Genomic DNA, 25465 nt, shown 5'->3' with positions numbered 1-25465 from the left:
GCTGGGTTCATGCTGCACGCTGCAGAGGAGAGGAGAGGGAAAGGAGTGAGAAAGGACCCCTTCTCCATCATATCCCATGGGGAGTAGGGTTGCCAGCTCTGGGTTGGGAAATACCTGGAGATTTCAGGGGCAGAGCCTGAGGAGAGTGGGGTTTGGAGAGGGGAGGGACTTGAATGCCATAGAGTCCAATTGTCCAAGTGGCCATCTTCTCCAGGGGAATTGATCTCTATCGGCTGGAGATCAATTGTAATAGCGGATCTCCAGCTAGTACCTGGAAGTTGGCAACCCTAATGGGGAGGCAACCAAAGGGTTAGGATGTGTCCATGGCACATGTTATGTGTTCCACAAGGTTTGCATTTTGCATTAAGGTAGCTGTTATGGTAGAGGGAGGTTCTGTCTGTCTCTGAGCATTTGCTAGAAGACATTAATTAAAAGAAACTTATCACTGGGTAAAAAAACAACACACAGTGTTAATGTTTAGATGTTTGCCACATATGGAAAGTAAATAGGTTCTCATGTCTTAATTGTGTGTGATCTTAAGGACTGCATATAGCATTTGTCCAGTGCCTGCCACCAACTGCTCTGGCTCATGAGTCAGGGCTGGTGGAGGACAAGGACTCAGTTCTGTTTTCATAGTTAGCATTTCTTTGTAGCTTCAGTTTTTTTCCCCTTTGAAATGCCCAGTAGGACTGTGCATCATTTCCCCCCAGTATTTTTCAGGTTCAGGTTTAATAAGCCTGGAAATTTTCGAAACCCCCCCTCCCAAGCCAAATCCTGATATCAGCTTTTTTGAATAATAAAAAAAAAATGGGTTTATTAAACCCAAACCCGAAAAATATGTGGCGCAGAGCTGGACGCTGGGCTCTGCTGAGACCAGTCCTGCACAACCTGCTGCCTCCAAAGTCCATATGGACTTCGGAAGTGACGGTGGGAGCAAGGGCTAAGCCGACAGGTAAGGGGGAGGGAGGGGGCAAATGGCGGCAAGGCCAAAGCAGCCCCAAAAAATGCCGAATAAATTCAGAAGTATTTGGGATCCACTTTTCGGTTCCCTGTAATAGCTGCCATTTTTCCCCCCAGTACCCACCCCCCACAAATTGCCAATAAGGTTTTTGGGGGTTCAACTTTACCACACCCCTAGTGCCTAGTATATTACTAGAGTAGGGGACATAGAAAAGTTGCAAAAGCACTCAAAAGAAGTGGAAAAAGAAAGAAAGCCCTCATTTTAGTTCTCTTAACCTATTCTCAATGGGTTGGATCGAGCTAGCGTTTTCTGTCAATATCTTGCTCAATTCTTCGCCATACCACAGCCCCTGTCCAGCATGGCTTTTGTCTATGCAGGGCCCATGATTCTCTGCACAGCCTTTTTGGTGGACCCCGCCTTCTTTTTTCAACAGCAGAAAAGCTGGTTAGATCCAACCCAGCATATTTACAGAAATTATTTTTAGAGGACCTTAATCGTTAGTTTAAATCTTAGCACCTTGTAACTTGCCCCATACATACTTGGAAGAAATCTGATGACTCCCTAGATCTGTTGTTCTGTCTGCAAGTATAGTATAAAAGTACAGCTGTAACATGAAAAAAATAAAACATCATCATTATTAACTGAGCATGAAGGAAATGTTTATACCATTAGGAGAGCAGAGATCTTCTTCCCTTAATGATCTGTAAGGATGGCAATACAGGAAGAGCATTTTGGGGGGAAATCTAGTTTTCTTTTGATCTTCAAGACTGGCTGGAAGGGATTAGCCATGGAGTACCTTGTGGAATGAATATAATTAACTACAACTGTGCGAACAGCAAAAGTCCCGGTCTTCAAACTTAATGCAACACAGACTCAACCTTTGCTGTATGTGCGACCATCTAGTACTTAATGTAAAGTTTGTCTGCATTTCCTGTGGCAAACTAGAGGGCTGAGAATCAGGATATTTGATCCTTACCTATTTATCAGATTAAAATGCATTGTTTTCAAGCCTACCAGGGACCACTTATATGAAATATATATAATATATAATAGCTCATCATGAAACATACACTTAAGCATTAATAGGTATGTTATTGCACTATAATAAAGAGACAATTGAATATAAAATGTGAATGTAAATAATAGTATTAATTTTGGTACCATTTTCTTGAAGGGAGAGCCAGGAAAGCCAGGGGAACCAGGCTTGATGGTAAGTACTAAATTCTTCAATTTACCAGGAACAATCCACAAGAAATCTTGTATTTTCCTTTTCCTATACATGTTTTTTTGCTGCAGTATACTGAGCCCCAGTTGTGAAACCCAGGGGAGTTACATGCTATATAATTTGGCAAAACCAATTAGGAAAGGTGACATTAGCATTCTGTTTCAATATCCTTAATAAAAAGTTAAAAATTATCTTCCATTTCCAACAAATGGAAGAGGAAGTTGTAACTCAAATATTTTTTCTTGTCTTTTGGAAAGATTGTAATTTATAGTAACATACTATTCATAAACACATGGGATGGCACAAAAATTATTTTTTCTTCACAAATATGATTGGCTGGATCCAAACCATAGGGTCGATTGTTGAAAGAAATTGTCCCATGATTGGTTGAAAATGTGCTGCTGGAATCCACTCCATGGTTTGGATCTATCTCTATGGGCCGGATCCATACTAAATTGGCAATTACCACTGATTTCCCCTTCCTACTGCAGATGCCCTCATGTCATTTGTCATGGTTCCCTATTCCCCGGGAACAGTCTTTTGTGGAGATCACTGGGCTGTAGTGAGAAGGGGGAGACGTGAAATTAGCATTCTGTCACTGGAAAATTTAGTCTGGATCTAACAATGTATATTGTCTTTTAGTCCTTTAGGAGGCCTGTGAATAGATTGTTACATTGGAGCTTCTGGTTTCAGGGCTCATGTTTGTATTTCCAATGGGTTCCCTACCCTACCATCACCCCACCTCAAAATTGGTTTTGGTTAAGAAGCTCAATGTTGTTTTGTCATTTAAATAGACTATAAGAAAACACAGCAGTTGTTAAGCATGTTTCTCATATTCAAGGGTCTGCCAAACGTTTTTATAAAGGTCATTGACATCTAGTAACTTGGGTTCAAAATTGATAACAATCTTAGCTATGTTACTAATGATGGTTTCCAGTTCTCACAGTTGGTTGTGTGGGTAGAAATACTGCCAAACAACCCAGGGATAATGAAACATAAATATGATATCAAAATGTCTATTTTGTATTAATTTGAGAAGATTACAGATTCTTTGCTCGCAGATGCAGGTTATGCTGAAATAATGTACATACCCACTGCCATTTAACTATCCAGTTAAGCTATCTCCCTTGGTGTATTAATAGCAGCAATCCCATTGTTCTTTGGAAGTCTGTTGAAAGGTGGAACAGCAGAGAAACTCATAAATAGATCATGAACAGATCATCTGCAAAGGCTTCACATGGCTTGGAATGCTAACACACACACACCCCACACACACACCCAGTTCTAAGGGATAAATCCCTTAAAGGGGAAATGGATGCTGTTCAGCCAAGCTCATCAGTGTGCTAGAAGTTTGTAGGATAAGGAGTACTTATCCTTATCACTATTAATACATGTTGAAATTGATTTCCTGGAGAGGTTTTAATTTCAACTGGTGCATCCTAGCAAAAGAGCTGGGGGCAACCACTGTGCTGAAAAGTTATACAAATAACACAAGGATTCAGCAAAATATATAATTAAGGAATGTGTACTAGTTAGTTACAATCACTTAGTGTTATCTCTCATTAAAAGGCTTAATTTTAAAGGCAAAATATTTAGCAAGACATACAGATTTTCTTGAAATCCTGATATAAATACACTTTTAGATCACTCATTGCAGTTTTAACTACCTCCTCCAAGTTCATGCACAACAATTCTAATGTGGATATAAATGCTCATTTCACCACCAAGTCAAGCAAGACGTATATGCAAAAGATTGCTGTATCCTCTAACTCCTTACATTCTCCATTAGCAAACAACAGAAAAGGTGGGGGAGCCACTGAGATACAGGTGGTAGAATGACAGACTAGGAGTGGACAGCCCTAGTTATTTAAATCCCCAGTCAGCTGTTAAGCTTACTTTTGGCCAGTCGTTGGACACAATTGCACATGACATTGGGGTCAGTTATTGGGTTTGTATGTGGGGGGGTTACAATGTAAATAAGAGCTGTACCACTGGGGAAGGAGAGTTCTTTGCCCCTCTCACAGTTACTTGATTGAAACTGGAAAACTCCCAGAGAAAACAATGAAGGGAAGGGGTGAAGTTAGGTGGAGTCTACCATTTGAAAAAATGGAGCAGGTGAGCTGAGAATCAGAAGTCTGGAAATGCAGAAAGAATACGCTATCACCTCTTCCAGTGACAAGAAGAAGGCAGCAGATCTGAGAGTCTGAACATACTTCAGTAGCACCAAATTGCTCCTTCAGGATTACATGAAGTCCCGAACTGTGGGGGGAGGATTGTGGACTGCTATGCCAGGGACAGATTTGTGGGTATCAAAGAACTAGAGTCGAGGTAAGATAGAGACAGAACAGAAGAAAGGAAGAGTCTGAACCGTCTAGTATGTAGCTAATGCTAAAGAGTGGGAAAAGGGACTGTCGTACTTTTCCAGGAAAAAAATGTTTTACTTTTCTTTGATGTGCAAAATGTCAGCTGATTTGGGTCCGGTTTAGCACAGTTTGCACAATGGGACATTTTTTAATTGGTCACTTAAACTTAAATTGGCTTCATTATAATGCTAATTGTTTTCCCCTTTCAGGGACCTGAGGGGCCCCCAGGACAAAAGGTAAAGTATAAACAACAGTGCTGTGAAAGTGATTACACTCGCTAGAGCCAAATTGCAAGCCCTAGGAATGAAAAGAATTAGCTACTGTATACCACATTGAAGTAGTTAGTCTAGTCTGTGAGCGCTGTTTTCCCAAAATACAGCCACAGAATGTGAGATCCCTAATTTCCATCGCCGCCACCAAGCTTCCCTCCACGATGCCAAGCAAGACTGTTTTCAATCCATCTGCTGAACTTGCAGGTTAAAAGGTTACTATAATTTTCTTATTCGAGCACCAGTAAAATCATGAAACCAAATTTAAAACATTGTGGGAAGTGTGGCTAGAGTTTCGTATGGGAGATGTGTTCTTATTCAAGTAGATCACTCCCATATGACCCCCCGCCCAATGACCAAGAGAAATAAAGGATTTTAGGTGTTTCTGATAAATGATGGTTGGTGGCCGGCTTGTGTGTCTTCCTATTTCTACAGTAACCTGAGAGCTGACTTCCTGTGAATGCTTCCAGTATTACTTACACTCATCAAGGCTGACGGCTAAAGCTAGATAGAGAGAACCCACAATTTATGCTCTGCGCCATTAGGCCGATACTAAATATATCAGCAATTTTAAAAAAACAAAAACGGAATGGCTTTTTGCCAGTGACTAACCAACATCCCACTATCTCCAAGAAAAAGAAATTTACCCTAGCCGATGCATTTTAAAATCTATTTTTAAAAGATAGAATATTTTAAATAGGTGTTTCATAAAACATGGTGTTCGAGACGAAGGTCAAAGAAGCTGTAAAGAATAATGAGCAGTATTGCCGGTGGGAAAGGTATTACCCTTTTGTTTCTAGTCACAAGCTAACTTTTCTTTTCAAATATTCTTTTGTGGTCTTCATCCTTACAACACAAATCAAGGTTCAGAGGTAGGGTTGCAATGGATATCACTTGGTTAGCAGTGTCTACTGATAAGAGTGCAGATGTTAAAGCTGCTCTTAATAGTGCAATACTTTGCAGTTCCTGCAATCTAAGCCAATCAAAATCTTGGGATTTAAGACTGAAGTAATTTTACAACGTCTGTATAGTATTGAACTACAATACATTTGCAGTAACATTAACAGTACATCTACAGACTGCTGAGGGGGGCTAGAATGTTTGCAAAAAGTATATTATCACTGGTAAACTTTTCCTGTTCCTCTTTCATTTAAAAGAAGTAGGTATTTTAGAACAGATGTTTAGTCACTTGTGGAACAATGTGAGAAATTGTTTGGAAATGAAAGATGTTGGCGATTTTCTCTGAGGCCTGCTCACGTGCTGGCTCATACTGCATGGCTGTTTTCTTTACATTTTAAGCTGTCACTGAAAATCCATAAAGAGCATCACACAAGAGTCCATAGAAGCAGTTTGAAATCGTGTGTAATAGGTTTTTCTCCACTGTTAATACCCTTCTCAATGCCAAGTCTCAACCCTGACCTCTTCTCTTCTTTTTTTCATGGACTTCTTAAAATGTTGATTGAAACCACTGAACTGATAACATTTCTGTGGGTTGCTATGTTTTCACAATTAAAGAGGGAATTTTTTCAGTTTAGATCTTCAAAGCATCAAAGATGTCGCTGTTGATAGGAATGAATCATAGTAACTTCCTTCACACAATTGCAAGCAATAAAGGGGGGAGGGGTACTTTCCCCCCAACTTAGAATCATAGTCACTTCCTTCACACAATTGCAAGCAATAAAGGGGGAGGGGTAGTTTGGGGGCCTGGAGTTCTTCCAGAATGACAACTATCTCCAGACTACAGAGATCAGTTCCCCTGGATAAACTGGCAGCCCCAGAGGGTGTACTCCATGGCATCACATCCCTGCTGAGCTCCTTCATCTCCCAAACTTCAACCTCCCCAGACTCCAGGAAAATCTCCAGGAATTTCCCAACTTAGAGTTGGCAACTCTAGGTGCTTGTAAGTGGTATTGCTTCTGTGCAATATTTAATGTTATATAGAAATCACAAGCGTTATGTAAATAGCAATAAACATGTAGGTTATATTTTAGAACTGGAACTTGTGAGCTTGACAGAAAATTTAAAAGGTTGAATGAAGCAAAACAGTTGTAAGAGGTTATAAATTAAACATTTGCTTGTATAATGAGTTTTTTGTTATATACTTGGTATATTTTACTAAGCCCGATTCTATTGTTCTCTGCAGGGCTCTCTTGGTGCACCTGGTGTTTCAGGAATGGATGGACAACAGGTGAGTTCAAGATAAAATGTTTCATTCTGTGTTTTGTCGCAATAAAAATAACATTTGTGCACATTTGGTTAATCAGCCATTTTAAGCATTCAAATGAAAAATCCAACGAACAGTAAGATAAATCAAGTTTGGATTAGCCAGCGAATATAAACATTGTGATACTAAAAACAATAAACAATGTGTAATAAAAATGGCTGCAGTCCAGCACACTGCTACATGCACATAAATCTAATTGAAATCACTGCATCTTAGGAACATGGAAATTAGTCTTTTGATAAGCAATCTAGTAAGCTGTGACTGTGATGAAAATAAAATGTATCTAAAAATATAAACAAGTGTACTTGGCGGGAAGTGAGCTAGAGAAGTAAAATAAACCTAACTGGGGAAAGGAATGATCTTGGCTTCGGTTACCAGTGAAATGGTTTGGTAGTCAAATGTCTGAGCTGCACCACCAAATTGTTTCCCAGTCCACCATGACTGGCAGCCTGCATTCAACAGGGACCGCTTACTAAAACAGCAGGGGTGCTTCTCTTCAACACTGGGACTGTTGGCAGAGCTGGTTACAAACAATTTGTCTGTGACACTTTTCAAGACTATGCATCTGTCGTTCCCACGAACACTGGCAGACTCTTTAAAACATGCTGGGAATGCCATAATATAGCTGAGTCACTTCAGTTATACCAGGTGAGCCCTTGCCAACAACAGTGCTAATTACCTAAATCCATAAGCTTTCATGCAAAAAAAAAAATTAAAGAGTAGGTAAATTGTTTTAAATTACTTCTGCTGAGATGTTTTGTTTGAAAAGGCAGTCTGTAGCACCAGCATTTACAGCAACTAGTATGTGATTCTTGGCTAATAATGGGAAAATATTTTAATAGCTTGTACTGTAGGTGTAGCGCTAGTAAAATGTGAGCACAGATTTGTCTTTAATTTTGAGGAATGTGTTTCTTCAACTTAGAAAGTTAGTATAAAGACTTCACTTAGCATACTAGCAAACTCTTCCATACTGTCTGAGAAAACTTATCTTTGCATCTATTTTTTTCTGCTCAGATTCTCTCAAGTGCACCATTACACATAGAAAAACACAGAAATCCATCTTAATCACTTTGTTCCTTCATTTTATTCCACCTTTCTTCCCTGCAACTTGCCAAACTTGGAGTCACAGCTAGACCCAGATCCCAGCCATGATGGGGAAAACGGTCCACTCTGCAATATCTTTCTGCACAGTTGATTCAACCTTCCTTTTATCAGTAGTGGTTGTCACAGCCTTCCAAAATAGCACTCCATGATGTAGGAAGGTCCTGCTAAAAAGATAAACTGGTGTAAATCTTTGAGTACAGTCATAAGCATTTGGGGCTATCTGGACCCCGGCTTCTTTCAGAATCATTGCTGATAGCACACAATTAGCCCAGTCTTCATTATTTTATCCTGTCCTTTATTAGAACAATCTAATTGATTTATTATTTATTTGTTAAAATATTTGTAGTCTTGTCTTTTAGCTGAAGGTGACATAGAGGTAATAATTAAAACATTACAGATTAAAAGGAGATAAAACCCCAAATACCTCCTTTCCCTCACCGAAAGATGTGCGCTGTTTATACCCCATCAAAAGCCCTGGCAAACAAGCAAGACTTGCAGTGCCTCTTCAGTATCTTTACTTACTTTAATGATATTGTTCACATGGCCAATTCGGCCCTGAATAATGTCACACTGAAATCAAAAAAGAAAAAAGAAAAAGTATCTAACTAGCCCATAAAGAAATTAATATATTTTTTAATCTTAATTGTCTGGGAAAGAAATTTGGCAACTGCCAATGTAGTATTAAAATCCACCCCTGCTAAAATAACCCTCAAATTGTCCAATTTGGAGACAGATTCCTGGATAAAAGGCTTTATCCATCTGTCTCTAGCCTCGCTGAGCAAGTCACAGCTAAACAAAGCATGCTGAAGAGTGTCTGTTTGGCCAGAACCGCATTGACATACTCTCTCGCCTCTTCAGTATCTCCAATGAGGGGTTCCCCTCATTGCTTCAGTGAGCTCGTTCTCCAGAGTGGGAGCCAAGATGGAAAAGGTCCAGCCTCTGCTTGATGCCAGCAGGCAGTAGCCTATACACTGCACTTGGCACATGGGAACACATGAAAAGGGTCAATCCTTCAGATATGTGGGCCCAGGCCATGAAGAGCTCTACAGGTCATATAACCAGAACCTTGAACTGAAGTGAGAAACAAACTGGTTGCCTGTGTAGCTGTTTCAAAATGGGCGAAACATGTTCCCACTAGAGTGGATCCAAGCATCCTTCAAGTAGCCTTCGTCCAGCCTAAGGAATGTTCTTCCAACTGAACTGGATCTCCCTCCAATGGAAAAGCCACAAGATGGACGAAGGCTTCTTAGATTGGAGCCAAAAGGAAAGGTAGCGTATAACTATTTGAATGAATAGATAAGGAGAGAGTTGGTGAACCAGATGCAGCTGATAAAAGTTGTTGGCCATGGTACCAACCTGTTTTACACTCAGCAAAGCAAAGCTATCACTACATCTTGTGGTAATGAATTCCATAAGCGAATCTTAGCATTTGTTGTAACGAAAGGGAACAAAGATATCTTACTGCCTGATTCTATACATTTGTTTGTTTATTAAATTTGTACCTCTTCCTCCCCGGCACTGCTGGGCTCTTCATTCCAGTCTGTTAGCACTGATCAAATAAATCCAGATTTGTTTCCCTGTTATTTTAAAATACAATCTTACATAAGAGACAAGCATCAGCTTGGATCCAGCCCAGCTTTTCTGTGGGCAGAAGGATCTTTGCCCAGAGCACAATTTTGTCATTTCCCCTTCCCCACCAAAATGTTCCCTGAAATGCTGATCCTGGGGGAAGCAGCATTGGGGGGGGGGATTTTGGATTTCAGCAGGCAGAGGAAGGTGTGTTACATGGGAAGAAATCCTTCCACCCATGGGAATGGTCATCTGGATCCAAGCCATAATCATTCACTGAAGGAAAAATATTTCATCTCACAACCAATAAGATGAAATATTTGTACTTTCCCAAAAACCTGCTCACACTTAATACAGTTCAGAATTAATAAAATCAATGATAGAGCCATACAGAATATTTATAGTTCAAAGATATTTCATGTCTTTTTGTTTCGCCTTTTCCTGTTATTAATACCCTATAATATATTTTCAGTTCATAATTCAAAAACTCTCTTGAGTGGTTATTTACTTCTCATAAAGGTGTCAGTGCATTTTCATGTTGTTTGGACTAGTTTGGTTGAGAGAGAGAAAAAATAGATATGCGCGTCATCACACTACTGAAATAAATTCTGCTGCAAACGCAGAGATTTAGATGGACAATCAAATGATTTTATTTCAGTTTCAGAATAATTTTTTCTTAAAGACTTCTGTTCGTTTTAATAGTGAATTTATTCCTTGAGATAGGGTCGCATATGTTTACTTTATTTATTTTAAATTTTTCTACAATTCTACACCAATGTGGAATAGTGGTTAGGTGTCTGAGTAGGATCTAGGAGACCCGGGTTCAGTTCCTCCCTCTGCCGTCAATACACACTATCAGCCAACCTACTGTGCAGGGTTGTCATGAGGATAAAATGGAGGAGAGGAGAACCATGTGAGAAGTTTCGGGACCCCACTGTGGGCACAGGGAAGGTATTAATGAGGTAAATAAACAAATAATAAGATCAGCATACCAGGATTTATAGTCAGTGCTGCAGTTTCTAAAAAACAAAATTATAAATGTTCTTTGTTTCCAGTTACTGTGCTGAGATTGTTCTGTTTTTAGTTATTACAGTCTCAAAAGCATAGAGCAGTTTGTGCCTTGGAACTGGTGTCAGGCATCCTCCAGTCTCATGCACAAACAGCCACTGCCAGTAGGCTACTCACATGTTATATAGATTACAACCCAAGGATCAGGGCCATAATTTATACTGACGCAGAAGAGTTAATAATGTGCTCACACAGGTGTTCTTTTTAAATATTCGCCTTCTGTGCCTGGCAGCCGTTCAGTATTTCTAGGCAAAGTTTTGCTGCCAGAAGTTTAATCCTTCAGATAGGGTAGGAAGCCAAGGTTCTGCCAGTTTTTGTGAGATGTAGTGTATTGTTATGCAAGATGTGATGTCAAATGAAGCTGGAATAACTTTACTGCCTGGCTTAATTCTCCCATTGTCCATTGCAGACGTCTGTTCCTCTGCAGCAGTCTTAACCTACAGTTGAGGCCTTTAGAGGAATCACTGTTTATGGTTTCAAAAAGCAGACATTATGAATTGAAAATGAAGGTTGCTGTGGGCGGCTGGCTAATCATTCCAGTCTCAAGCTCACAGTTTTGCTGCTATTTGCTATAGACAATGGAATACAAAAGTTTCTTGAAAAGAAACATCAAACTGTTATTCTGGAAATGTCCTATAGGCTCTAGCGAAAGTCCATACTCCATCATCACTTCCATTGTGTGACCATATAGAAACCAAGTCCACACTAAAACATTATGGTGACAGAGTGTCGATTCCCCCCCCCCATTTCTACCCCCCATTTCCCCCCTGCTGCCCCATTGGCTGCAGGGAATGGAGGCCTCAGGTGAGAGGTAGGGTTGTCAGCTCTAGATTGGAAAATGCCTGGAGATTTGGGGGATGGAGCTTGAGGTGGATCGGATTTGGGGAGGGGAGGGACTTCAGTGGTATTTAATGCCATAGACTCCACCTTCCAAAGTGGCCATTTTCTCCAGGTGAACTGATTTCTGTCACCTGGAGATCAGTTGTATTCCCAGGAGATCTCCAGCTACCACCTGGAGGTAGGCAATCCTAGTGAGAGGTCTCTTGTTGGAGGTGGATACCTGTAGCCCTAGGTTTTTGCCACCCTTGGGTATGCTGAATCTCTTATAGAGAAGAACTTTAAAGTTGTTTTGGTGACTGTTAACATTTAGAAGGTTCCTAAGAGATGAAGAACTAACAGTAGAATTATTTCTGCTGTTTCAAACAATATGATTGAATTTCCCTTGCAACAAACAAATATCAAAAATAGTTTAATTCTTTTAAAATTTATGTTTTATGCTTTGTGGTATTTTGCTATTTTTGTAATCTGCTATATATAGTTGAAGTTAAGGTTGCCAGCTCCAGGTTGGGAATACTTGGAAATTGTGGGGGTGGATCCTGAGAATGGCGGGGTTTGGGGAGGGGAGGGACTTCAATGGGGTATAATGCCAATGAGTTCACCTTCCAAAGTGGCCATTTTCTCCAGATGAACTTATCACTGCTGCCTGGAGATCAGACGTAATACCAGGAGATCTCTAGCCACCACTTGGAAGTTGGCAACCCTAGTAGAAGTGGAATATACATTTCTGAAATAAGCTAATATAATTTAAGAAATATGATTGCTTGCTTTGTAACAACCAGATAAACCACCAAAATATTTATATTCTGTTAAAATGTGCCAGTAGATAGGGCTGTCAAAAAAAAAAAAATTCGGTACAGTTCGGATTCGGCCGAATTTGGCCCTTGTGGGTTCGGTACGTGCCGAAGTCCAAACTCCCCCACTTCGGATCCGTTCAATTCGGCGGGAATTCAAAGTTCGGGAAAAAAATTCGGCCGAATAAAGCCATTAAAAACACAACCGCGCCTTTCCGCGGCTCTGGGGGGGGCATTTTTGGGCTTAGAGGTCCCAAACTTTCAGCAGAGCTTCAAAGGACGTATATTGAAAGACTCCCCAAGTTTTGTAAAGATTGGGTCAGGGGGGGCTGAGATATGGGCCCTGAAAGGGGTCCCCCCCACCCTTAATGTGGATCTCTCCGCAGAGCTTGCCGCCCACGCACAAAGCTCCCGGCCCGACAAACAGCTGATGAGAGCAAGGGCGGGGCAGGTGCTAAGAACTTTGCAAAGCAACACAACTGCAGAGCAACCCCTTTGCAAATATGCAAAGGGCGGGGCAGGTGTGAAGAATTTTGCAAAACAATACAACTGCAAAGCAACACAAGCACGCAATGCAAAACCTTTGCAACAGTGCATAGCAACACCTGACACCTGGGAGTTTGCATACCATGGAAAGGGACAGAGGCAGCTAGCTATGCATAATGAGCAGGAGGGGGTGGAATGTCTCCTTTTGCATTGGACTTGGGACCAGGCAGATGCATTCTTTAAGTCACCATTTGAAAACCAGTTTTGAGCAAGCATCAATAACCTAACTGATCTTATGAATGAGGAAAAACCTGAAGAATAAAAATGAAGCCCCCCCTCAAACCAGGGAGAGAGAGACTGGAGGGGGAACACACACCCCAGGCAGAACCGGCAAAAGCCCCCTTTGGCTTCCCCCCCCCACCCACAGAAACTGCTCCCTCCCCACACACACACACAGACTCTGCTTTCCCCCCCACACACACACACATAAAAGAAAAAATATAGATTAAAGCCCCCAAAGGGGTCTTACTGTGGCTGTCTTCTGTTCCAGCAGGAGGGGCTGGGAGGCTGGGTAATCCAATATGATTCCATTTGTATCCAATATAAGATCCATATGTATGCATCTCTCGAGGGTGATCCATTCATCCCAATAGGGGAAAGGGGAAAGCCCATATCTCGGGGGGCCCTGACCCAATGTTTACAAAACTTGGGTGGTCTCTTAAAAAGCCTTGACTGAAGCTCCGCCGAAAGTCTGGGATCGGCACACCCAAAAATGCGCCCCCTGCAGCCATGGAAAGAGAAAAGGGGGGGAGCCAATATTTCAGCCCCCACTGAACCCATCTTTACAAAACTTGGGTGGTCTCTTAAGAGGGATTCTCTGAAGCTATGACAAAAGTTTGGGGGCTGAACCCCCAAAAAAGCGCCCCCTGCAGCCACGAAAATGGAAAAGGGGGGAGAGGAAAAAGGGGTGGAGCCCATATCTCTGGGGCCCCTGACCCAATGTTTACAAAACTGGGGGGTATCTTAAGAAGCCTAGTCTGATGCTCCGCTGAAAGTTTGGGGTCGGCACACCCAAAAATGCGCCCTCTGCAGCCATGGAAAGAAAAAAGGGGGGAGCCCATATCTCGGGACCCCCTGACCCAATGTTTACAAAACTTGGGTGGTCTCTTAAAAAAACCTGTCTGAATATCCCCTGAAAGTTTGGGGTCGGTACCCCAAAAAATGCGCCCCCTGCAGCCACGGAAAGGAGCGAATGTGCACAAGCACCCCCTCACACACACATGAGGATTTCCCTCTCTCTCTCTCTTTCCCCGGCCGGCCGCACATCAGCTGATTCCTCCAGCACTCAATCCTGACTGATTGGCCAGAAGAAGACCCAGCTTGGCCACCGATTGGCCGGGGGAGGAGAATGCTGCTTACTGATGGTTATGCTGCTTACTGACTGCCGAATTGGCCGAATTTATTCGCCGAACTCCCGAACTCGCTGAATTCGGCCCCCCCGGTTGCCCGCCAGTTTTGAGTTCGGATCCGTCCGAACTAAAAACCGCCGAATCAAGGGAAATTCGGCTGATTTTCAGTTCGGGCCGAACCGAATTGACAGCCCTACCAGTAGATTTGGAGTATGCAGATGCTCAAATTTAGTGTTGCCCTTCCATGTTTATTTATTTTACTGCGCATGAAAATTTATTCTTTAAGTATTACTTATCTCACTAGATACACTCCTTCCTTTTATGTTTTAATAGAATGTCTCTGTGTTTGTATAAATTAGACTACTTATAATGCAGTTTATTAAATGTAGAAATCAAAAGGAAGAAAGACTGCTTATAGCTCACAAATTCTCAGACAGGTTTTGTAGGTCAGCTGAGTATTGTTGAAAAGACTTGTCACTTGGTGAGTGGGCCAAGCCACGCTTCCCAACCTTAAAACAAGCAATTTAAAGTTTGGTGGCAGGTGGGGAAGGGAGATGAAAAGCAAGTTGAAAAGGTAATTTTACACCACCTTGAAGAAATGAAGTATGGGTGTGTGGAGGGAGAACATGTGTAAAGAACGGCTTTAGGGCCCTGACTTGCTTATATAGTCTACAGTAAAATCAAGCTTGATTAAGTTGAGGAATAGGCAAACTCCCTAGTTACTCAATCTTAAAATGGATTACTTTTTAGTGACTGAAACATATAGCTGTTCCGCCAGACTTTTCCTTTCTGGGATTAGGATGATATAATCAGTTACTAAAGAAAGGCTATGAATTTCATAGGAACCATATTGTGTCCTGAAAGATGTGTTGTGTCGATAGTCCATTCGGAGGGATGTTTCCTCTTTTTTAAAAAAGTGAAGCAAGTGTTTATGTGGTTTTGAAATGTTTGCCTTTTTGTCACAGAAGCTGGAATAACAGAAAAGGACAATAATTTAGAAATCCCCCTCCAGGATTCTATAACCTCTCATGCTTAATTTAAAAATGATGCTGGTAAAGCAAGAGATGAACACATGAAGCTGCCTTATACTGAATCATAATTCACAGTGGGTAGCCGTGTTAGTCTGTTTGTAGTAGTCAAAAAGGGCAAGAGTCCAGTAGCACCTTAAAGACTAACAAAAATATTTTCTGGTAGGGTATGAGCTTTCTGAAGAAGTGAGCTGTGGCTCACGAAAGCTCATACCCTACCAGAAAATATTTTTGTTAGTCTTTAAGGTGCTACTGGACTCTTGCCCTTTTATACTGAATCAGACCCTTGGTCCATCAAAGTCAGTATTGTCTACTCAGACCTGCAGCAGTTCTCCAGGGTCTCAGGCAGGGGTCTTTCACATCACCTACTTGCCTAGTCCCTTTAACTGGAGATGGCGGGGATTGAACCTGGAACCTTCTGCATGCCAAGCAGATGCTCTACCACTGAGCCGCAGTCTCCCATCACATGAGCTACCTCCTCTGCAAAACAGCTAGATGCCTGGTCTACAAAGGCCTTCTGGTGTGCTAACTAAACATGCTTTCCAAGTGTAAATATTTTGTCTTGACAGTATCACATTTAATCAGGCTAAAGACTCTTGAGGAAGAGGAGAAAGATTGCCCCCCCCCAACAAATTCCATTAACAAACTTTCACCTCTCAACATTCCTGGGACATATTCAGGCCTCATTGAGCTGCATGTTTGTGTTGGGAGTGTCAAGGTGAGAGCAGGGGAAACACTTTCACCGTGGGAAGGGCTGTCATTTATGGAGATGAACCAGAACAATATGTTTTCGTATCCATGCCACAGTCCTGGTCAAGATCAGGCCCACTGCTTTTGTAAACAGAGAGAATTTCATCCCTAAAATGGCAGAGGCATCCCTGTGGTAGACATAGGGATGCTGTCACATTTCGTTTGGCTCTTAGGAAACTCTAAAAATTCCTCTCACGTCCTGTCACACTTTTAATTAAAATAATCTATAGTGTAGCATTCCTGTCACACCATTTTCCTTACCTGAAACAGCCCCGGGGAGCTGTCATGTGAGAATAATTTTTTAACGCCCCCCCCCCATGTATCATAGCTCCAATCTGAGTTGGGCCCCTCTGCACCTAATAATTGACTTTTTAAAATCGTTGTGTGTGTGTGCCTCCAGATATGGAATTCCCAGTGCAAATCTGGTTTGGTCCATTTCTAATACCAGTTTAACAGTGGTTATAGTGATCATAGTGGCTTCAGTGGTATCCATTTTTGTTGTCATTGTGGTATATGGCATTTTCCTGAACTTTATTTGTCACTGGTCTATGACATCGTTCATCATCATTTTTCCTTTATGTCGTTTTAGGGTGAACCTGGTGTAATGGGAGAGAGAGGATTTCCTGGGCTTAAGGTTAGTGGAGAAAATTCTTATTGGTTTTTCTTATTTTTGTGTATAAAACAATGGGTTTTACCTCTTTTTTTCTTCACAACAACCCCTGTGTGTCACTGAGAACAACTGTTCCTACTGAGCTTCATAGTTGAGTTCAAGGACTTGAACCCAAGTCTGCAGCATCCACAGCCAACTCAGCTCATTATTGTACCCTATATTATATGCTGTCTGGGTTGGGTCAAAATGTATCCTTATGTGTAAGGCATCTATTCATACAAAAACTACTTTACACCTTGAGCCCGAGGATTAGTAAAATACTCTAAGCTGGCAGGAGTACCATGCAAGGGCTAAAACAAAATTGGGGCTTAGTTTGACCGAGGAAAGTGGCCATATGCATTCTTCTGCTGCCCTTCCACCATTTCAGTTAATGGCATGACTTGACCTTGTCTGACTGTTTCAGCTGTGCCAGTGTTTCTCAAATGCACATCTGTCCCTCAACAGAATATGTGTAGCTATTGACAGCTAATCGGGAAAAATGTTAAAAGGACTGTGTTGCTCTCTGTCCATCAGGAAAAAACATAGGCTTTTGGGGAACTGTCATTTCTCACTTCAGAATCTAAATGATGATGCTTAATGCTTAATTAGTTTCCACAGCATTTAGCATTGCCAAGAAATCAGTCACCATCAAATGGGATTTGAATGAGGTAAAGTAACTAAACTTGTGCAAGATGAGCTGTCAGTTGTGTTCCAAGAATGAAAAGTTGCTTATCAATGTGCTAGTCAGTAATTTAAACAGCAGCAAGTCTAAGCTTTTGCACATTGGATTCTAAAGATCTTGAGTCGTGTGCCAGATTTTAAAAACATGGATGTAAGCTGGGCCACCTCTCATTGTTTTGGAATCCTAAACTACCCACATGTTCACCAGCCAGTTCCTCCAAAAAATAAGGCATCCTTCTCTATCTTTATTCCTCATGCTGTCTGTTTATTCATCAGTCAAGTTTTATTTCATGTGCAATATTATGAATCAAATCAGTCTTGTATCAATCAAAGAAATCCTTTTTATAAATTGCGCACTAACAACCAGGAGAGGATTGCCAACCTCTAGGTAGCACCTGGAGATCTCCTGAAATTACAATTGATCTCCAAGATCAGTTCCCCTGGAGAAAATGGCTGCTTTGGAGGGGGGGACTCTATGGGATTATACCCAGCTGAGGTTCTTCCCCTCAGAGAGAAGCAGCCGTGGCCACATTCAAACATCATAAATAAACCTCTGCTTGTAATATGCACAGATGTAACTTGTTCTCATGCTTCCATGCTCCTTCTCACCTCCCCTGCCACATGGAATGGTATCGAAAGCTTCCTAGTTTGTGATGCCATTGATCAAACTCTGATTTGCTGTGAAGGTAGGGACCTGGGCATATTGGAGTTGGTTTCCTCCTCATATGGTTTAGAATCCCAGTTTTGGGGAGATTCTAGTACTCTTTGAATGAAGGCTTTGCAAGCCAGGAATCTCTAATGTTCTGAGCCAAAAGGAAGGAGGGGGATGGCAGGTGTGAGGGAGCATTTGAGCATGATTGACTGATTGATATAGAAAGGGCATAAGGAACAGATAACAATTAACCTTTTTGCTGGCCCAGCACAATAGCTAAGGCTGAGATGTGCTGGTGGGAACATGGAATGGCTTGAGCACCAGGGCCAGCACAAGTGGGGCCTGTTAGTATGCCCTGTATAGAAAGTATATGTTTTATTGATATAGGCTGTGTTTATGCCCATCACAGACAAAAATTTTTTAATCTTAATGTGACTTATTATTTCACTTTAAACATTTGAAAAATGAGGTTAAGATATTTATTATCAGAACTGTAGGTGGAGGGAGTGTACAGAGGTGGAAGTTCAAGTTCGAAGGCTCCCAGGATTCAAGCTTCATGCAAACAGTTATAAGTGATTCCTGAATTCATGCCATATCAGGTGTATAGGGTGAATGCATGTAGAATGGAAGCAGGACCTCGCATGCTGGTCCGGATCCTTCTTAGGGTTGCCAAGTCCCTCTTCGCCACTGGTGGGAGATTTTGGGGGCGGAGCCTGAGGAGAACGGGGTTTGGGGAGGGGAAGGACTTCAATGCCATAGAGACCAATTGCCAAAGCGGCCATTTTCTCCAGGTGAACTGATCTCTATTGGCTGGAGATCAATTGTAATAGCAGGAGATCTCCAGCTGGTACCTGGTGGTTGGCAACCCTAATCCTTCTTATGTGCATTTGTTGCATGTGTGCACAGACCCTATATGCACACAAACCATGACCCTGAGGTCAGGGAGGAGGGGGTCAATGGGGAGGAGGGAGGAGGGGTTCAATGGGGCCAGTGTTCCTTTTCTTCTTCTGGTATGTGCATTGGCCTGTTCACTAACACATTAATAGGGCTAGAGAAACAGATAAGCAAGACAGGGTCTGTAAATGTATCTGCTTTGTTCAGAAACACCAGACAGTTTGTTAGAGAATTGACACTGCCAGTAAGAGGTATTGAAGGAAGTATTGAAGGACACAGGTTCAAGTTACAATGTCAACAAACTGAGATGTAGAGGTATAGTTTCGATTTCTCTATATTTATACCACGACAGAGTACCATTACTTCATGATTTGTAAGTCACTTTGAGCCATGAGGAAAAGTGGGATATAAACATTTTAATAAATACATACGTAAAAATGCATACAGCACTTGTCAAAGAATGTGTCTCTCAAAGAAGAGTGTCTCCTTCTGCTTCAACAGATAGCAGTGCCTTCTCCTAGTAGTATTTTATGCTACAAGGAGCTCTCAAGCCAAGAGGTCTGTGTTACACAGAACTATATGTTCAAATCATTAAAGTTCTAGCATATTCCTATGGCACAGTATTATCTGAATATTTTCAGTTCTGACTGACATAGCGGCATGTCTCTATCAGCCGCTTTGATGAATTATTCATTGAGGCCAAGTTGCTGGAACCTTTAGCTTCAGCTATATTATCCTTTTTCAGGTCTGCCAACTTAAGTAGGCAATGAATGTGGCAATCCTGGTCCACGCCCTACATATAGCACACACACAAAAAACTGATTAATTGTTGAATCGTGATTGATGAAATTTATAGTTATTCAATGTGACTTGATGTAGTTAAAAATGTGCAATGTCTTTCTTTAGATTTATTTTAATGGTGCTCTCATAGGTAGAATTTCCAAAGCCATCTGGGCTTTGGAAACATTAATGATCCTCCTATTTTGTTTCTGCTGTTTCTTTCAATTAGGGTGACCCTGGACATCGGGGAGAAAGGGTGAGCTCCACACTTGCTTTAAACACACACACACAGCAAACCAAGAATGGCTTGACACCACTTCGGAAACCATCTTAATTTTTATTGGCGCAATGCCGCAATAAATGATTCTGATTCTGATTCACTTCGGAAACCAATTTTAAATATTCTGAAGCAGCAACCAAAGTAGTTTTTACATGATCCTGGGATCATATCTGGGACTTGATTTTTATTTTTTTTAATTCCACAGTATTTCATCACAAAAATTCTGAAGGATCAAAAAGAAAGGGAAGAAACAAACCTTGCAGTTGTAATTTGCCACTAAATAGTGCTGTCCTAGTTCAGTGGGCATACAGGTGTAACTGTTCTTCAAATTGCATTGTAAAGCATGCAGATTAGTTGCAGCACTGTGGCCCGTCAAATCATTTTTATTCTGGAACTTGGGGCTTCAGCAAATGCCAGTTCAGATGTCCTGTACTTGGTACATTCTTGAGAAGAGGACGACACTGGTGAGAATAGTCAGTTGCAGAAACAGAGAGTTGAAATTACATTTTGATGAAAGCACAGAAGACAAAAAGCCTGCATACCTCTTTCTCCAGAAGGCTTCAACATTAAATAACAGATGGCTATGTTATCCAGCTTATCTTTGGGTCAGATATCTGTCAAAGAAACGAGAACAAAATCTGTGTAAATACTACCGCTTAAGAATAGCACTTCAGAGCAAATGGAGGAGGCTTGAATGGGCCCCAAGGCATTAGTATACTACCCTCAAGATATTATTAACTGAAGTAATGTTCAGATACCGCAAAAAGTTATTGTTTTATTAACATTTTCCATTTTATAGTAGCATTTGCATTCTCTAGAGTTAAGCTGATGCTGAGGTCAAGGTTTCCATTCACAAACTCGAGAAAAATAAAAAGCGGAAAGCTAAGAATTGTGACATAACAACATGTTGCATGGTTGTTTAATGGTTGCCAACTAGCTATTGATGCTGTATTTTTTGAATCTTCCAGGGGTGTAAAACTCAATTGTTACGAGTGCTGGATATGACATAAATGTCACTTACTATCACAGACATCCTTTTTGGGGGGAGATCTGACACCTCACAACTTAGGACAGCTGTCTGCTTTGAGGGAGATCTGACAGTATGTTTTCCAGAGCTGTCCCATTGCCAGATGAGAGAAGACACATGAACACATGTAGCTGCCGTCTACTGAATCAGACCCTTGGTCCATCAAAGTCAGTATTGCCTACTCAGACCGGCAGCGGCTCTCCAGGGTCTCAGGCAGAGGTCTTTCACATCACCTACGTGCCTAGTCCCTTTAACTGGAGCTGCCGAGGATTGAACTTGGGACCTTCTGCATGCCAAGCAGATGCTCTACCACTGAGCCACAGCCCCTCCCCAACAGGGCCCTGTAGTGGTGCCTGTGCTTCTACAACTTGACTACCTGGGCATTAGCGCAGAAGGAGGCAGCAGCCGTTGCTGCAGCTCTCAATAAAAGGTGGTGTCTTAAGCTGGGTTTGCCTGGCAGGCAAACCAACTGTGATTGCTGCTCAGAATGAAATTGCTTTGCAGTGGAAAACTGCAGGTCCATTTGCTTCATCTTACCAGTGTGTTCCGGAAATTGCTCTCATGGAAAAGTCAGTATCAGATAAGATTGTCTGCTGGCTTTTGTAAGCACAGTACTTTTCAAGAAAAATGTCACTTGTTTATTACTTTTGTAAATGAAGACATTTTAGTTATGGGACCCTCCTTTCCATTATAAATCTTTTTGAGTGGATTTGATTACTCTATTGGGAGATGGGTGATACAAGCTTTTTAAACAACTGGCACAACTGTAAGCCTTTACATTTATTCATATAGTCCTGGTTTATTGCAGTCTATAATTTCTCTATTCAATTACCATTTTTCATTTTTCTCTGCTCTAAAGTTATAGTATCGTAAAAAACAAACATAATTAAAAAAAAACACTAATACATGTTTATGGATTTTAATTGTGGTTGCTGGTGAATCAAAACACACTATAAATACTTTATTCTTTATTTTAATTTTTAGGGTGATCCAGGAGAAGCTGGGCCAAAGGGCGATGCAGGAGAGAAGGTACAGTTCATACTGCAAAGTGCCAAAAAGATGTCTCTATAGTAGCAATAGTTACATCCTCAACCCCATGTAACTCAGAGCTGGGAAAAGTACCTTTCCCAGACCAAAGGGTCTGGACTTTTCAGGCTAGAACAAATACAACTAAGGGGAACCATGACACAGGTTTACAAAATTAGGCATGGGATAGAAAAAGTGGATAGAGGGAACTTTTTCTCCCTCTCCCATAATACTAGTAGATGGGCAATAGATACAGGCGAGGGGAAAAAAACTTCTTTACTCAATAAGTAATTAAGTTGTGGAATTTGCTGCTAGTGGATATACTGATGGCCATAAACATAGATGGCTTTAAAAGAGGGTTCGATTTCATGGAGGATAGGTCCGTCAGTGGCTATTTGTCATGCTGCATCAAAGGAACCTCCATATTCAGAGGCAGTAAACCTGTAAAACCCAAACATCTGTGAGGGCTTTGGCTTACGTACCAGGGTGGTGTAGTGGTGAACTCTAATCTGGAGAACAGGGTTTGATTGCCCCCTCCTCCACATGAGCGTCGGACTTTAATCTGGTGAACCGGGTATGTTTCCCCACTCCTCCACATGAAGCCTGCTGGGTGACCTCGGGCCAGTCACAGTTCTCTCAGAACTCTTTCAGCCTCACCTACCTCATAAGGTGTCTGTTGTGGGGAGGGGAGGGGAAGATGGGTGCAAGCCGCTTTGAGACTCCTTAAAGGTAGAGAAAAGCAGGGTATAAAAACCAACTCCTCCTCTTCCTCCTCCTCCTCCTTCTGTTCGTTGGCCCTCCAAGACAACTGTTTGGCCACTGTGTGAAATAAGATGCTTGACTGCTCATCTAATACAGCAGGGCTCTTCTCATGTTCTTATGTTTTCCAGAGTCTGTTTTTAGTGGAATAGTACCTCCAAACGTGGAGGTCTCATCTAGGAATCACAGTTAATAATGATTGATAGACTTAACTTCCATTAATTTGTCTAGACCCCTTTTGAAAGATTCTAAAGCCTGTTCTAGACAGGGAGTAGAATTTGGTGATATCATTCTGGGGAGGTAAACTGGTATGTACCACTTCAGGCTGCAAGTGGGCATGTCACATTTTTTATGCTCCCTCATGTGGAAACTTCCTACAAATACAAAATTAGAACATCAAGGAGAAAAATTGCAGTGTAGTACTTCGCTTGCTGGGTGCTAATTTGTCATTTTCAGGGAGTTATTAATGTAGGGGAACGCTGAAAAACAATCTTTTCCTTGAGTTTATAATGGTACAGTCCATTCTTTCCCCTCATTTTTGAAAAAGGATTTTCTTCGGTCACTAAGTCCCTATTGCATTGCCACCCTAAGCCCATTGACTTGAATTGACTTAGAAATGTGGATCTCTGCTTTGGATGGCACTATTAGTCTGCCTCACGGTTCTGTGAAGATGAAACGAGACAGTGACTCCCGCTCCCTTCTCTGCCCCAAGCTCCTAGGATAGCATTAGAAACAAACTCCAAATAAATTATGAACACATGAAATACAACTGAATTTCACTGCGCATTAGGTGTCTTTGTTTTTGTATAGTGGTAGTGTTAGAGCAAATCAATTTTAGGTATTTCTGAGCTGAAACCACATAACATGTTTGCTTCTGCATTCAAATTCAGTTTTCTTCAACTTCATCATGCTGACTTTTTTGAAGGTTTGTTGTTGAGTTAGATATTTCCAGAATTTTTAGTTCTGTCGAATTAACGGACCAAATGCAGGGAGAGGTGATCTGAAAGGCAGGTGCTCCATTGGAGCAAAACATATTCTTGTGTGAATGTATATGAACACAGTCTCATCCTGGCATTTGTGATGTCTAGCTAGATTTAAGTTGACAAGATAAATACCATGTTGAACTTCAACCATTCTAGCAGGTCTTGATTTAAGATAAATTGATGGTTATAGTGTTCTTTCTGTTTGTTAATTTATGGGTTTTGACGCATAAACCCCAATTATTGCCAGGATAAGTTGTTTTTCAAAGGGATCAGGCATGATGTTTTGACATAGGCTTTTAAATTGTAGCACTTATATTGGTAAAAAGCGCATGACAGTCCAACTTCTCCCATTTCTAATGCTATTTTTTTTACAGACTGAGCATCATTAAATGCTTCTGTTCGATGCAGCTGAAGAAGTTTCTTCATCTGCATTTGTTCCTTGACTTGTGCTCTTGACTAATATTGCCTTCTCATCTGTGGTCCCACAATCAAGGAATGCTGCTTTACATATTCATTCACCTTGGTTGCACCATGGTTACCAGTGTTTACTAAGCTGTTGACTCTCCGATTAATTTTCGCATATGCAATAATCATTGTGTTTCCCTGGATTTTATTATCAGGGTGATCCGGGGTCTTCTGCTGCAGGAATAAAGGTAAAGTAGAAGTGATAATTACTTAGTTTTGACACTCAGTGCCAATAGTAGCCCATTGTTTGTTGATGTTTGTTCCCCTGTGTTGTAATATTGAATTTCATAATTTGTTTCTTAATTGTAGGGGGAACCTGGAGAATCAGGCCGACCGGGACAAAAGGTAACACAGTTTTCCAAACAATGCCTTTCCTTATGGTGAAAGTCATGGAACCCAGCAGTATGAACAATTATAACATTTATTACCACATGTACTTCACCATAATTGATAGCTTTAAAAAACTCTGACACATGCTATCTTGTCAACATCAACATTTATTAATTTATTCCTTGCCCTTCATGATTCATGGGTCCAATTACAGCAGATATAAAATGTATAATGCATAAAACAAATTAACCAAAAAGTTAGCCAGCTGATGAAAAAATATGCTTCTATCAGAAAAAGCAGAAATTGACAGCAGTGGAAATTCACAAGCCAAACACTCTACAAATACCTTAACTGTCCAGCAAAAACGTTGAGTCCCTCTGGTACCCTCTGAAGCAGAAAGTTACATAGCAGTGAAACTGGTACACCAAAATAATCTTGTTCTGGTTTTGGCACCAGATGTGTGTAAAGTGCCGTCAAGTTGCAGCCGACTTATGGCGACCCCTTTTGGGGTTTTCATGGCAAGAGACTAACAGAGATGGTTTGCCAGTGCCTTCCTCAGCACAGCAACCTTGGTATTCCTTGGTGGCCTCCCATCCAAATACTAACCAGGGCTGACCATGTTTAGCTTCTGAGATCTGTCGAGATCAGGCTAGCCTGGGCCATCCAGGTCAGGGCTGGCACCAGATACAGACACTAAAATCTGGAGATTGGTAGACAGTGTGGTGTAGTGGTTAAGACTGGCAGATTCTAATCTGGTAAACTGGGTTCGATTCTCCACTTCTCCACATGAAGCCTGCTGGGTGACCTTGGGTCAGCCACAGTTCTCTCAGAACTCTCTCAGCCCACACAAAG

The 25465-nt window shown here is 41.4% G+C and overlaps 1 protein-coding gene across 1 annotated transcript in view; it reads left to right on the top strand.

Annotated features, from left to right (window-relative positions):
* Nucleotides 1-25465, top strand: part of COL25A1 (collagen type XXV alpha 1 chain) — a 344124-nt gene that overhangs the window by 256249 nt on the left and 62410 nt on the right. The window contains exons 7-14 of the mRNA XM_056855865.1: nucleotides 2136-2171; nucleotides 4759-4785; nucleotides 6962-7006; nucleotides 16677-16721; nucleotides 19973-19999; nucleotides 22035-22079; nucleotides 24439-24471; nucleotides 24593-24628. Of these exons, the coding sequence (XP_056711843.1) occupies nucleotides 2136-2171; nucleotides 4759-4785; nucleotides 6962-7006; nucleotides 16677-16721; nucleotides 19973-19999; nucleotides 22035-22079; nucleotides 24439-24471; nucleotides 24593-24628 (294 nt within the window). The remainder of the gene's footprint in view (nucleotides 1-2135; nucleotides 2172-4758; nucleotides 4786-6961; nucleotides 7007-16676; nucleotides 16722-19972; nucleotides 20000-22034; nucleotides 22080-24438; nucleotides 24472-24592; nucleotides 24629-25465) is intronic.

The sequence above is a fragment of the Euleptes europaea genome, chromosome 9, assembly GCF_029931775.1.
Source record: "Euleptes europaea isolate rEulEur1 chromosome 9, rEulEur1.hap1, whole genome shotgun sequence".
In the NCBI taxonomy this organism is placed as follows: Eukaryota; Metazoa; Chordata; class Lepidosauria; order Squamata; family Sphaerodactylidae; genus Euleptes; species Euleptes europaea.
Note: the sequence above shows the minus strand (reverse complement) of the source record. Positions and strands in the feature narration are given on the sequence as shown.